This window comes from Daldinia childiae (assembly GCF_008694065.1).
Source record: "Daldinia childiae strain JS-1345 chromosome Unknown Scaffold4, whole genome shotgun sequence".
In the NCBI taxonomy this organism is placed as follows: domain Eukaryota; kingdom Fungi; phylum Ascomycota; class Sordariomycetes; order Xylariales; family Hypoxylaceae; genus Daldinia; species Daldinia childiae.
This window is the reverse complement of record NW_022984645.1, coordinates 1654559-1669497: the sequence shown is the minus strand read 5'-3', so window position 1 is coordinate 1669497 and position 14939 is coordinate 1654559. Positions and strand designations below refer to the sequence as shown.

At 43.5% G+C, this 14939-nt stretch overlaps 3 protein-coding genes across 3 annotated transcripts; all 3 read right to left on the bottom strand.

Annotated features, from left to right (window-relative positions):
• Positions 1–225: 225 nt before the first annotated feature.
• GL218_04776 (putative galactan-beta-galactosidase protein) lies at positions 226–2187 on the bottom strand (the record flags this gene model as incomplete). Its single annotated transcript, XM_033581399.1, has 9 exons — positions 226–482; positions 539–568; positions 620–734; positions 793–880; positions 936–1045; positions 1101–1255; positions 1366–1720; positions 1776–1864; positions 1923–2187. 9 exons carry the CDS (start codon positions 2185–2187, stop codon positions 226–228), a joined length of 1464 nt encoding a protein of 487 aa, XP_033435433.1.
• Positions 2188–3249: 1062 nt separating this feature from the next.
• GL218_04775 (NADPH-dependent curcumin reductase) lies at positions 3250–9087 on the bottom strand (the record flags this gene model as incomplete). Its single annotated transcript, XM_033581398.1, has 11 exons — positions 3250–3405; positions 3476–3575; positions 3631–3675; positions 3755–3773; positions 3843–4119; positions 4172–4502; positions 4554–4624; positions 7699–8057; positions 8210–8506; positions 8571–8786; positions 8907–9087. The coding sequence occupies 11 exons, from the start codon at positions 9085–9087 to the stop codon at positions 3250–3252; spliced, it is 2052 nt and encodes a 683-aa protein (XP_033435436.1).
• A 1789-nt stretch (positions 9088–10876) lies between these two features.
• GL218_04774 (uncharacterized protein) lies at positions 10877–11896 on the bottom strand (the record flags this gene model as incomplete). The annotated part of the gene is made up of 1 exon (XM_033581397.1): positions 10877–11896. One exon carries the CDS (start codon positions 11894–11896, stop codon positions 10877–10879), a length of 1020 nt encoding a protein of 339 aa, XP_033435435.1.
• Positions 11897–14939: the final 3043 nt, after the last annotated feature.

Below are 14939 nucleotides of genomic sequence, written 5' to 3'. Positions count from 1 at the left end.
AAATTTACGCATTGAGAGCATTTTTACAGAATTGGGATGGGGATATAGAGTAGACGGCCTCCAGGTGCCCTAAAAGGCTGTAATTATTTACTATGAGTGTAGGTATATATAATACTTAGGTACATCTACGAGTGATAGTTAGATCTAACACTATTAGTTTTAATATAATAACGAATCGACTTGCCCGGCGTCTGGCATATCCAACATATGTTCAAGGCCAGGATTCTAACATTCTGGGGGATAAACGACGATCTTATCAAGATCGGCACCCTTGTATTGAAACCCGTTGTATAGGCCGCCCACTGTGATAGTGTTATTCGATCCCTCGTCTAGAGTTAGTTGGAGCGGCGTCGATAAGATGATTCCCTTGTGGGTATCCCTTTGGTACAGTGTCTCGACATTCTCCGTTTTCCCGTTCACGACAACGCTGGAAATGCGTCGGAGCTGCCATTTGCCACCAATTCGATCTGGCGAGCCGCCGGCTGTTAAGATGTTTGTTAGTAGTTGTATGACCGTGATAATAGATTCATAAACTTACGTTGATCTCCGAAGCCCATATCATCGGTGTCTATGTCTGTTAGAATTTGACCGTTACTTGATGTTGACATGAGGTACTCACTCTGATAGTGGAACGAAACCCATTGAGGCTTTCCTGTTCCCTCTATACCCTGGAATGTGACTGTGCTGTCATTGCCCTGGATCCCGGTCAAGATAACTCCATCAGTGGCGAAATTCTACAATATACGCCGGCGTTAGTTAAGCTGTAACATCTCCTTGATATCATAAACTTACGGCTTCTTGCTTGAAAGCGTTTCCACTTGTTATTGCATCTTTGGCAGAATATGTGATCCCCTCCACTGGGTGCCAGTTTCCAGTTTTCCTAAGAGCGTACGTTAGGACTTATTTGCATAGGAGTGAGACCGACCAGCACATACACATCTAGATCGTAAACATCGTGCCATTCCAACTGAAGGGTTTTCTTGTCATCGTCGATGTTTATGGGTAGCCATATATAGCGAGATTCCCAAAGCGAGTTAGAATCCCACTACAACCCGTTAGTTATACTTTCTCGGAATACTCATTTTAGAGAAGAGACTTACCTGGTCGCCCAAGTATAGATACGTCGTCTTCTCAGTTCCTGCTATTCTTAACGTAAAGCCGGACTGGGAATTGAAAGCACGCGTGTTAAGCGGTGCGACAATCCAAGGCTGGGACCAGGGGCCACTCAAGCTATCCGCTCGAAAAGCAACGACGTCTAAAGGCGTAATTAGCAAACCCTGGTCTTATAAATAGGTCTCTAATACCAATCTCGCAATATGTGGGGGGTATGGCACGATATTAGGATAGGCTAAGCGATTTACTCACTATTGGGTCTGTATCCCGTTTTATGACTCAATAAGGCGTAATAAGAATGCTCAGTCTGGAGGATAGAAGGAGCTTCGAGATCGAACTTATCAAAGCGGTGAACCACCTCTTCAAGCGTCGTGATATCCTTATTATACGAAGCCAAATACACGTCTCGGCCCTCTGCACTGTCACCGTTCGAGTATAGCGCATAGGTTTTGCCGTCTTTGTAGTCGGTGAACATCCCGAAGTCCTGTGACCAATTGCCTAAAGGAGCTTGCGCACTGACGAAACTGTAGGGTCCACCAATTGTATCTGAGACTGCGAGCCCTTGTAGTAGACGTCCGTACGTAGCATTGTCGGCGTGCCACCACATCTAACAGATTATATTAGTATTGATGAGTATGTCTAATGAGTTAGGGGTAACCTACATGATACTGGCTTGTCGATTCGCTGTACACAACCTTGGGCCGCTGGATAATATTCTTAGGTGAGATAAAGGGGTGCCAAGAGATAGGTTCTATTGTTTTCATTAGATTGTGTTTTTAGCCATTTTCCTGCGATGAAATGTGACTTACCTAAAGCCAGGCCATGAGAAGTCCAAGTAGCCAAATCTTCAGAGCTGTAAACCGAAACACCACCACCCTCTTCTTGTCCTTGGATCTTGTACTCGCCGAACAGCCAGAATGTGCCATTCTCCAAGACGACGTTACCCGCGTGGGCGTTGACCAGATTATTTTCCGTATCCCGCCATCTTGCTCCAGGCACAATATACTTCCCCTGTGCTGCAACTGCACTGAGGAGCAGTAACCTACTGGAGAGGCGCATATCTAGACCGAACATCTTTCACCGTGGACTGCAGCTCTGAGCGTATGTGCAATACCGGTCTGATAATCTCTATGCGCGCCATCCTAACCACCCAAGGCTTATAAGTAGTTTATAGGTCTCCTGCCAAGAGTGACCTTCGTGTTAATTAACCCCGCAACACCGATCCCAGTTTCTCCGCATCGCTATATTAACCCCCGTTATAATCATCTTCGACTGGGGTAGTGAGGAGAATGACTTGGTTGGGGTAGCATAGTTCGTCGTCCCCATGTGAATATAAGCCTCTAATAAAGGAAAAAAATCAATATTTCCCCAAATTCCAAGGCTTGGCAGAGCACTTAGTATATGCTCTAGGCAGTTCAATCGCTTTTCTTCTCCTTTTCCCGAATACATACCCAATTCTTGGTCTATCCGGGGATTTCCAATCTTATTTGATTATAGGGGCTAATAGTTAAAACGTCTTTTCCTATAACTATTGCGTATAGATTTCATACTTCTAATTCCCGGGTGGCTTGGACGATGCTAAAATAGCCTGAAATAACTTGGAGTACTCTTAACCAGTTCAAAATTAGCATACTGAATACTACGATGCATATAGTATAACTGATTAGCAAAAGAGTAGCTAGCAATATCGGGGTAGATACACTCATTTAGGCTAACGAGCGGTATTGACTACCGTTAGGCGTTTAAACGCTTACTATGAAGTAAAACGTATCTAGAACATCTGAAAGGTGGTAAAAAATATATTATAATTCTGAGCTGGGAGCTCTAGACCTTTAAAATGAGACTTTAGAACCGTCATGCCACTATATGAGCGTATGAGCATATGTGTGACAGCGGTGTAGTGATCGATGATTACCGACGTATAGAAAAGTGCGTGGGTGAGTTTCGCACGAACCACTCTATCTGTATTCAGCGACGGCTTAGCATATAGTTGATTGCTCACTCTCATTTGATTACTTATTCTTAAGACCAATATGCTATACTCTCTGAGTGTTAACTCTAATCCATTCGAAAAGCAAAACCACCAACAGACTCTACAAGAAAATTAATGTGTCAACTTCACTGACGAATTAATCACTAGTTCAAATTCGATAGCTCCATTGTATCACCGTCGAGCTTAGCTTTTCCAGTCCGAATCATCTCCACATCAGGGACAGAAGAATGTTTTTCGCCCTCAAATAAGGCGTCTATTTCTTCCAGTGTCTTGCCCTTCGTTTCGACCCAAAATATCGCCTTAACATAGTGAAGGGATATGTCAGCGACGTAAATTACTCAAATACTTTAGGGATAATGAGGTACTCACGATAAGTATAGCGATAACAATATCCCAAGAACCGTTAATCATATACATCCTCCATCCGATATTGGTTAGTCCGATGGGCATGATGAATACGAACACACATCTAATAATATTATCAGTATTTATGCACACCTTTTAGTTGATAGCCAAAGGCTTACGCAAGAGTGTTTAAAGAGAGCGCCGAGGCAGCCAGACCATTGGCTCTAATAGAGTACTATCGTGTATTATTAGCAAACTTAATGTGGTCTCTGCAAATTCTGTCTATTACAAAGAGGAAGATACGAGAAAATGTATTGACGAACTATAGATGCGTTAGCGCTTATCTTAGAAATTATAACGGATGAGTAGTATTAAGATCACATTAACATACCCGAAAACACCTCTGGGGGATAGAGGTAGAGCAATGGTGTCCAAGCCATGGAGTAAAATCCCTGGAATAGGAACATCACCGCAACATTTCCATATACGAGGCTTTGAGAAGCGCTTGCGGGGTTATCGGCATACATCTTGGAAAGCCCTCCGATTATAAAGAGGCATATAACGAGGAGCGCCTCCGAAACGAGGGCCGTGGGCTTTCGGCCCCACTGAGACACCATGTGCGTACCGACTAAGGCACACAGAAGACACCAGACATTTAATACGACATTCTATTTGACGTAAGCAAATTTGTATAATTAGTAGGGGCAAAGGTAGTCCTACAGCCTTCAACTGGTCTGTTGAATCGGTAATTCCGGCGGTCTGAAGCTCAGCACCTAGATAATACGAAGCGATAATGTTGCCGGCGACGCATGAAAAGGGGCCTGCAGACATTCCGATGAGAAATCGCTTCCTCGTGACAGGGGTCTTGATAATCTCCTTTGGACTCATTGACCGGCCTTCTTTCTTCTCCCACTCTAGGGCGTCGAGAATCTCCTTATACACTGCGATAGCAACGGGGTCTAGCAGATCACCATTGGTATTTGTTTGCGCTACGGAAATCCGCGCGTCCTCAAAATATCCTTGATGGCAAAGCCATCTTGGTGATTCGGGACTATTCGATTAGTTAGGATAGATCGAGGCTTTGGTAGAGAGTGAAGCTTACACGAAAGGTAGTATGATAATGCAAAAAAGCGAAAAAATACCCTGTATCAACGATGGCAGCCGCCACGCCCACTTAACATTTCATCAGCCGGATGGTTTAATTTATGACTTAGACCAATACTCTTACTGTTGATTGCCACTGTCCAGTCCCTAAAGTAACTCCAGATGCTATTAGTGCCCCTACGCTGTTAAGAAAGCTTGGTTAGTTCCCAAGTCGAATTAATATTGTTACAATTTCCATCAATTGGGCTCTTACTAATAGAAATCGTTCATCATTCCGAGGCCCCAGGCACGTAAGCGACTAGGAAATGTCTCAGATAGGAATACGCCGGAAGACACGCCTGACAGAGAAGTTCCAAAGCCTAGAATAATCCGTCCGACGACGAACATGGCAATATTCTGGGCTGCTGCCTGAATAGCTGTACCGATCAGAGTAATGACGGACCCCCAAAACATGGCTGGACGTCGGCCGAGTCTATCAGTCATGATGCCGGAGATAATCGTGCCAAGGGTGCCGCCAATGAATACAGAAGCCGTATTTAGACCCGTTGTTGCCGGAGTTAGTTGGAAGTAATCCGTATACGAGGGCAAAATATTCAACCCGTTCAACATGGAGCCATCATATCCGCCCGTCTACTTGTGAGGCAATATTCGCAACGATTAGTAAATTAACCTCAACACAGGGGACTGTACCTACGGTTGACTGTGTTATTGAACAGAACATTAATAAGAAAGAAAGGCATGCTGATGATTCCGGCACGAATGCTCCCAGCCATGTCCCAGTCTGTGTTCGCTTGAGCATCGTGATGTTAACCCGGCCTTTTCCTACTGATAAAGCCACTCGAGGTAGAAAATATAGCTACTAAATTGAGTATCCGTAGGAAAAAACAGATGAAGACCACAGTGAGACGTTATATAGACATTCTATGCGATCTATCCGCTTATGGATACAATTATTTCACGGGTAAGCATAGTATGCCAAGTATATTCACCGTTTGTGAGTAATAAGGAGAGAGGCGATGCGACAAATCCATGGGTAAGAATAATAAATTTAGCTAGCCAATCTAATATCACTAGAAGCCACTTTATTCTATTCAGTAAAGGTTCATAGACCGCATAAAGAGCAGCGCGTCTTAGCTTATCCAACCTATGCGCAGTTATGGGTGTGGCACAGTCCTGGGCGCTGATCTCCGTATCCGCATATTTGCATGGCCATTACCAGCTGGGTTTGGATCATACGGATACACGCGTTTTTGATTGAGGAGACGATGCAACAACAGATCCCCCACGGTGATCAAGATAAGACTTAGGAGGTACCTAGATAATGATATCTGCTCAACCAATCGTCAATCCGGGAGTTGTGTCTCTCTCTGTAAGCATGGCGTCCGGTAAAAGCCGTCATTGGTTGCATCAAGATGAAGTTGCAATATATAACCCTTGCATATTCGTCCCTACTGATTAACTTAGATACCTGGTCCGCTTTGTTGATGTAACTAGATTAGGATATACTGCTCATTACCAACATAGTACGGAATAGTAACCTAGCAATTGGCTTGGTTGTTGGATCTTACCATATACCTAAGATATATGTAATTACTTTATTATACGTTACTACGAGGCACTGAATATATCAGCTGTTAATTAAGTATACGGTGTAAATGGAGCGGCTTGTAAGTTTTTTGTATGTAGGTAATCGTATTCTCAGCCAATATGCAAGGGATAATCAGGTGGCTCATACATAGGTAGTACTCGTTGGAATTACCCCATCATCACGTATTTGGTAAGATAAGTCAGCCATAGTATGTAACGTGCCACTCATTGAACATCTCTTTGAGTTTTCTATAGTTAAGTACTTGTGTGTTTATTTTATGTTTAGTTAAATAAGGCGCATAGTAATGATATCTCGGTTTGATGAAATGGTTCAAGTCCTTAAGTGCCTGAACTAATATTATTATCTCAGATACATAACAACTACATAACCTAGCGTTCGCATATAAAGCTTTAATATTAAAAATATTCTAGTGTATTGAAGTGAAAATGGGTCGCTATATCTCTGTAGTGAGTTTACACTCAATGTAGTTATTGGCTTGGCGTATCTAAACTGCGGAAGTGAGACATAGCGCCTCCCCCGTTAGAATCGCTACGTAGTGACTCGACATGCAACGATACGGAGACTAAAAGAACGGGATAGTCAACGGAGGTTGTCCGTGCCGTATACCTGTTCGGCGGCCTCGGGGCCCGTAGTCAAGTTGCTGTGGCTATGCTAATACTTGGATTCTCAATTGCTAGTAAAGACTATTAATATAAGAACATTAAACTACTATTGCTATCAAAGGATCCGAGCTTCGTGTGTATGTTTAACAAGGTGACTCATACCGGCTTGTCTTATTCTTGTCTTTGCTAATCCAATTCCACATTAATCTAGGTAGTTACACTTACCAATTAACTAGCAATTGAAACAGAATATAATAAACAAGTGCCATAGTTATTCAAGTAACTACCTAAGGTAATATCTTGTCAACTTAGGCTCTTTGTGTATGTGTATTCAACTATATCAACTAGCTGAGTATTGTAGAGAACACATTGCTTAATATTCCGAGTTTAACACCCTCTTAATTGAACATAATGCGTTAACATTATAGTTAATTAATGAACTCAATTTTTAGGCTATTTCTATTCCTATAGCAAGGAATGTTTAAATAGCCTGTTCTCGTCATAGTCCTTTATAAACAATCTCCCTGCGTACCTACTCAAGGCGATTATGAACAAACACAAGTATGTATAAGCCTTTAATAAAAAACCTCTAGATTCAGAATAACTAGGTACTTCGTACAGTTAATTACCTAGGTGTCTATTATACGATAGTAACGGTAGAAAATATCCGGGGTTAGATAATCAGAATTATGTATTATCCCCTATTTAATCAAAATACAATTAAACATAAGCACGTACGTTAAAAAGAAGGCATTTTACTTTTTGGATTGATCTTTTTCTTTATTGACGAAAACAGTATTCTATAACTGATGTATTCTTCTGATAATAAATCTGGAGAAATACAAGCCACAGATTTCACAAGTTTCATTTGCCCTGATTACAATTCCTCGTTAGCAAAGCCCCTATATGGCTAGAATCTAGAAAACACTTACCTCGTCATATGGCTTAACCTCCACGATCAACTTTCCGGTATTCCCACCAGTGAACAATTCGCCTATCGCAGTCTCCGCCACTTTAAGACCGCCCTTGACAATAGTCTCCTTGGTCTTGACCTTACCCTCGGCCATCCACTTCCCTAGTTGCTGCTGTGCTTCTTGAAACTCACTTATGTAGTCTATGACGATGAAACCTTCCATGCGGATACGCTGGACAGTCACTCGGAGGAGATTTCGAATACCGGTTATATCTGGAAGACCTCCGGGTCCTTGACCGAGCTTGTTGTAGCCGCTGATGCTGCCGCACATTATGAAACGCGAGTGCACCGCGGCTTGATCAAGTGCCATTTCGAGAACTATGATGAGTTAGTATTCATCTTCCCTTTTCAAACGAAACCAGATGTTCTAATAAGTATTATAAGTGATAAATCGTGGGTGAGACTAGGGACTTGTAGGCATATAAGGTGTTGAGAGGGGCCGATTCAAAACCGACTTAGGAAATACTTACTCTCGCCGCCCACATTGTCAAAGTAGACATCGATAAACTTGGGCGTAGCCTTGATGAAGTCTTCGCGGAACGTCGGCGACTTGTAGTTGAGCGCGACGTCGAAGCCGAGCTCCTCTGTTAAGATCTTACACTTCTCATCCGAGCCGGCGATGCCGACCACGCGAGCACCCCAGATCTTAGCAATTTGACCGGCAACGGAACCTGTCGCGCCTGCAGCTCCGGAAACAACAACAGTATCTCCTAGCTTAGGTTGGCCGATTTTTTTAATTCCAAAGTAGGCTGTTAACCCAGTTAAGCCTTTTTGTATATAATTTGTCAGTCGTTATATTCATGTGATAGGTGCTAAGAGGAGTCGACATACCAAGCCCTCCTAGCGCATCAGTAACTTTAGTGCCGGTTGGCAAGTTGAGTACCTCATATTTAGCATCGTCTAGGATGATAACCTCGGTCCATCCAGCAAAACTGGAGACCAAATCGCCTGCTTTCGCCTTAGAGCTCTTGCTTGCGAGAACTCTACCAACAATCCCTCCACGCATTAGCTCCCCAATGGCAACAGGCGGCATATAAGACCTGAAGTCTATATGATGTGAAGCCAACGGCTACTGTCAGCTTGGGTAGAAACATAACAGGTTGATTATACTTAAAAAGATAGCGAGTGCTAAGGGTGGCTTGATATAAAAAAAATTGGGTGACTGACCATGAATCATGGAGCGCATAGCGGGATCCAGAGACAAATAGAGGGTTTCTACGAGGACCTCGCCATCCTTCAGCTGATCGGCGGTAGGTGCATCGGTCTCTACATACTTGAAAGTTCGTCCCGGAATGATATCGCCCTCGGGTCGTTCGGCAAGGTGGAATGAGTGATTCTTAGGCGCCATCCTGAACGACTAAACGGTATGAATACTATAGTGAAATAAAGGTAGGAGTGATTCTAGATTTAGCGAGTATAATTCAGTGAGATGGGCGATCCCTTAACATTGTTTGACGGATGGGATGCTAGTACGATTATATAGTGGAAATCTAAGGGCTTCCTATGGGGGATTATAAAGCATATATGCAACCTCCTCTTTACGTACCTACATCAAGCGCTTAAGCAAAAAGGTGTCAGAGTAACTGGCGCACCTGTGGTGCCAAGGTATGTTGGATCGAAACCATAAGGCAGGCATTACAACATCGGATTTTAAGGAGTAAAGGGGGTGTAACTCCACATTGAATGTGAGACTAGGCACATATTGTGAATCATGATACAAACAAACTAAACTATGGATAATAAAACATTGCATTTCCCGTTTAATTATTTAGTATATTAGCTCATAATTTCCTTGAATGTTATATTTACATTTCTTAATTTTAGTTTATAATTGAATTTTAACTCCGAGGGTATTGTATACTTATGGGATAGGTCATTAGAAACAAATCTGCAGGGTTACGAGCAACTAGAGTGATATAGTTGCTATTAGATTTAAGATATTCACTGAAGGTAATATGATGATTTACTGGTAAGAGTGTATCGAAGGCTTAATACCGTCAGGACCCTCTAGATAAAAATGGACAATATTTCATCATTAGTGATTTGAGAAGGCGGATTGAAGTAGCCTTCTACACGTCATGTTTTAACCCTAAATGCGTCCCTTGTCAAACAGATGCTTCCGGTCCATCGTTTACGTACTTTTGTCGTATTACACCTCGCTTGTGCCGCTTAGATAGGCGATACCCCTGTCGTACGTACTAGACCATAAGTTATGCGACTTAGTCAACCGGTACAACTATCAGTCCGTCGGGCATTTGCAATCATACATCATCTAAAAGTTATGTGCTATCACCGTCGTCCAAAAAAAAAAAAAACAATAGGCATTTGTAAGCAGTTATTCTTCTTTTAAAATTCATAGGTAAATATCTCCCTTTTGTGATATCTACTATATTTCATGTGTTTGGAGCTGTTTGATTCATTTGCAGAGGTCACTGTATTATTGTATAAAGTACATGTGATCACATGTGAAGTGCATTATAACAAGCTTGAACCATTGTATTCTCTAGTCAAAGAGTTAGATGGAGTGATCCATTCATGTTTTAGAGTGCCATACATGATCCTCATAAACTGGCACGCTTCGTCCACCCACCAACTATCAGGAATTGCAACTACCTACCCACCTAGGTACCTGGTAGGTATATATAAAAATACAGTAAGGGGTATCGTGGCCATACATCGTTTCTCTGCTCGTTCATCCTAGTGATTTCTTTTTCCACTACCTAGAACTCGTAAATTGTTGGTACTGTTTAATAATCCCTTAGACTGAGCCAAACCTGACTAAAAGTAACAAGCTGAACCGCCCCTTGTGCCAACATCAAAGAACGCCGATGTATTGAAAATTTGAGTTATTGAGTATTGCAATGGCAAGGTTTGGTAATAACTGGACCAAGAAACCTGTCGCTACCGCAGTCATCGATGCATTCCCAATGGAGAGTTACTATATGTGACTCTATAAAAGATATCGGAATCCGCTCTGGCCAACTCCTGAAACACAGCTTTGGGAAGTTACTGGACTAAGGATACTCTTAGAATAGAGCACCCCTAGTGCAGGATGAAATCCGTTGTGTTCTCCGAAGAGATAGCGGAAGAGGAGAAGGTGATATGATGTAGCATACATCTACAGTCAATATTACACATTACAAATGCGCCGGAATGCTCTCCACTTCGCTTGCGTTTGTATCACTGCTTAGTTCTTCCTCAACATCTAAGCCTTGCTCGTTATCACTGGCTTCGCTCATTTTCGTGGCAACCTTGCGCTTGCTGGAAACTGGAGTTCGAGAAGTCATGACTTTGCCGGATAAGCTATGACGTTTCTGGTTTTTAAAGGCTCTTCGTGACCTAATATTGGCGATAGGAGACTCAATCGAAGACTCGCGCTGGGGGTTTTGGTCTTCTTCCACATTGCTTCCTAGGTTGCTGATGTCATCAGCGGCGTGTTCCGTTTCAACTTGCTCTGGAAGCTCTTCGTTCTCTGATTGGTCACCGGAGGCACTCTCATCGCCACTCTCGCTTCTACTTTGATCGCTGCCTTTGCTCTTCTCATTCTCGGTTTTATCCTCATTCTCTTCAATCTGCTGATCTTCCTCGTTGCTTTCTGCATCTTCCTCCTGGCTATCTTCATCTGCGACACTTTCCTTATTATCGTCTGCGATCTCCTTGTCGTCGTCATCGTCGTCGTCATCATCATCGTCCTCATCGTCGGTCTTAACAACGGTGGCTGGAGTCTTTGGTCCGCGCTGGGTCTTACTTAAGATCTTGTTGACCTTACGCTCGATTTCACTGTATTCTGCATTTTGATCGTAGTCCTTGCCACTGGGGAAGTCGAGCTCTTTGGTCTCATGATACTTCACACTGAGTTGTCTGATAATCTCAGGGACAGCCATGATAGTATGGTCGGGGACGGAATGCTTCAAGCGGTACCAGACTAGGATGATTGTAGGACGCCGCCAACGACCACCTAACTGCTTTCTAACCTTCGCCCACGGAATACGACCGTCTGCGTTGACACCGAAGGTTCGAATAGCTTTGACAATGTTATATCGGTCTCGGCTCGATATTGTTTCGGCCTCGTCCCGTGCATTCTGAATGATTTTATCGATTGGAAGGTTCTCACCGCCGTCTATGCTACCAACACCATCTTGCACTTGCTTCTGCATAAGCTTCCACTTCTGAATACACTGGAGTCGGCTACGTGTTCGCTCCATCAACTCACTGACTCTTTGCCAGTCAATCAGATCCTCATCGGGCTCGTCTGATATGATATGTCCTTCTTGGCGACGCTCCCGAATTACCTTGACAGCGTTAGATATTATCGATCGGAGTTTTTCTTCTTCGTCATAAGTCCACGGGTCAACGCGCCGACTCTCGCCACACACGACGTAATTTCGTATGCGATCCCGTACGTCTTCTGGATGGCGATTGATGAGCTTTCCAATCACAGCATATTTGGATCCATGCATTTCCCACATCTTCTTTAACTCGTCATGCTGCTCCGGAGTCCATGAACCACGAGCAACAAAGTTGTGGAATTTTCGACGGCACTGATTTATCACTTTCTGACGACGACGATTTGGGCAAGTAGCCACAATGCGAGCCCAGAATTCTTGAGATTTAACTTCTCGGGGGTTGCCCTGGATAAGATCATTTACTTCGGATTGACTCAAGTTGTGGTCATCTCTCCAACGTTCAACGGCTTGGGTAATGTTCCGAAGCTCGAAGTCGCTGAACTGGCCAGTAACCAATTCATGAGGCTGCGTCTCCTTCGGGGGTGCGCGACGTTTGGACGGGGTTTTCTTTGGTGTGGGAGTATTAGTGTTGTTTTCTTGGAGCATAGCTGAGATCTTGGCTTGTTTCTTTCCAGTGGCGGACGAGGAAGAAGCTTGTTTGGTCAAACCGGTGGCATTACCATCTGCCTCACGTTCGAAAAATGTCCGCTTAACAACACGCTTTCGTGCCGAACTTTGCCTAGGCCGAAGACTGATACTGCTATTGTTATGGATATCCTCAATGTCGGGTGGATACTCATCACTAGTGGTATCGGCATTAGGCATAGTCTGGGGGGCTAAATTTATACCGGTAATGCTTCTTTGTTCTCCCCTGCCATTACTCTCTACGTCGGATTCCGGTTCTTCGTTATTGCCATCTCCAATAGTAACAATATGGTTCTGGTTATCCCGTTCTATGCTATTTGGTGACAGACTAGCATCGGACGAACTATCCTCGGATGACCTTGCCCCTATCTCATTGGATTCTGTACTAGGGTGTATAGCCTGTCCGGGGTTTGGACTGTTACTATTCGCGTTCAAATCGGAGACCGAAGAATCCTGTGAAATGGATTCTTGCCTAATGTTGTCTGGCGACACTCTTGGGGCGCTGGTGTCCATGGGGTCATCTTCAATGACTTCTAGAGCCTTTTTGTTCTTCCTTCGACCGGCATAGAGACTCTCAGCAAGACCACTGAATGAAGTTACCGAATTTACTCCAATGCTTCCTTTACTGTCGCGCTTTTGTCTCTTTCCATCCTTACTAGCCGAGCCTAGTATCTTGCGTTTCTTTGACAATGAGGCGCTTGATGGTGCAAACTCTGTAGTCGTACCGTTGGTAGTATGCAAGCCAATGATGGGATCTTGTTGAGTCTCTTGGACTTCGTCGGCCTCTAAAGATTGAATAGGATCGTTAGGCATTTCAAGGTTGCCTAAATCGGGAGATGCTTGCAGTCGTGCTTTCTTTCGGCGAATTGCGTTCCTCTTCTTACGCTTCCGGCGTGCACTGAGGGAACCATCCTCAGCACCTGGAGAGGAACTATTCAAGCTTGTTTCGTTATCTACTACACTATCGGAATCGAAGAAGCGGGGCTGTGATATTAGGCTAGGTCGATTTCCAAGTCTTCGTTTCTTAGACCTTTTTGTTCCAGGGGCTGGGGTTGAAATCTGCTGTTTATAATCTGGAGATTCGGGTATTTCGACTTCAGTGTTCTGTTTCGGTGACATCGCAGCCAGCTGTTGTGGGAAAGGCGAGCTGGACATTTTGGTGTCTGGTTGATTATACTGTTGATGAGTCGGACTAGGAGGCAGGCGAGTTGCGGATGGAGGTACTTGACTTGAGAACACAATATCAGGGGACTGCGGAGTATACGGCGGATGAGAAGGATGAGGGGGTGATGAATCCTGATCGCCTTCTGCACCATCAAATTCAGTTTTCACTTCAGTGCTCAGTTGATTTCCCATGGTTTAGTGCATTTTCCCGTAATTTGGAAGTTATGACTGATGCAAAGTGGAGGAAATGAATAGTTGGCGCGGCATGAGAGGTTTAGACTCTCTGGTGGGTGACCTTTTAACGCTGTAGAAAAGAGGTCAAAGTAGTATAGAATGTAGCTTTGCGATAGATTTGCAAAGCATCAGAGCGCTGTGCAATTGTCCTAAATAGAATAGGACTTCATTGCAAAAGAAATAAAGTGCAGACTTCACAATTCCGAGAAGATAGACAATTCTCTTCTAGGTAGTCGGCGATTAAGGCGAGGCGAGGCAAGGCAAGGCAGACGTATGCCTGAGAGCCGATGTGAATTAATTGATTGTACGCGTTAAAGTTGGTGATGTGTGACATTCCGTCGCGTCTGGGTGAAAAAAAAAGAAAAAGGTGACCCACCTATAATAAAGTAATTACAGGGGTCCTTTGTGGCATAATGGATGTGCCTTCCTTCCGTGCGGGGTCTAGTCCCAAGTACCCAAGGTACTCACACAATCGCAACTGCTCTGTAGGAAATTTGTGCCTGCGTAACTGCATGCTTAATGTCCGTAGTTGTGCAAGATTCGTATTAAACGTAGCTTCCGTAGCCTAAAAATTCCTAGCTCTTACTAACATCGCTGCCCGAATCCCTTTTATAATAGATTATATAAGATGCTTACCTCTTATATGGCTGATTTAAATATGTACGTGATGTGCAGGTACTATATAGAGCTGCATGTCTTGCTCCACTTTTGTGCAGTTCTTTACCAGCTTGATATACCTATAGGTATCTAAGATAAGGTATTCAGCCTTGCAGTTTATATATGATATATTGTCTTCACTAACTGATAAGCTCTCCTGCTGATAGGAGATATAAACCATTAGGTTAATTAAATCAATTAGAAAGAAAAATATAATATATGACTAAACAACCTAACCTAACTAACTAACCCAACTTACATTACCTAGTTAATA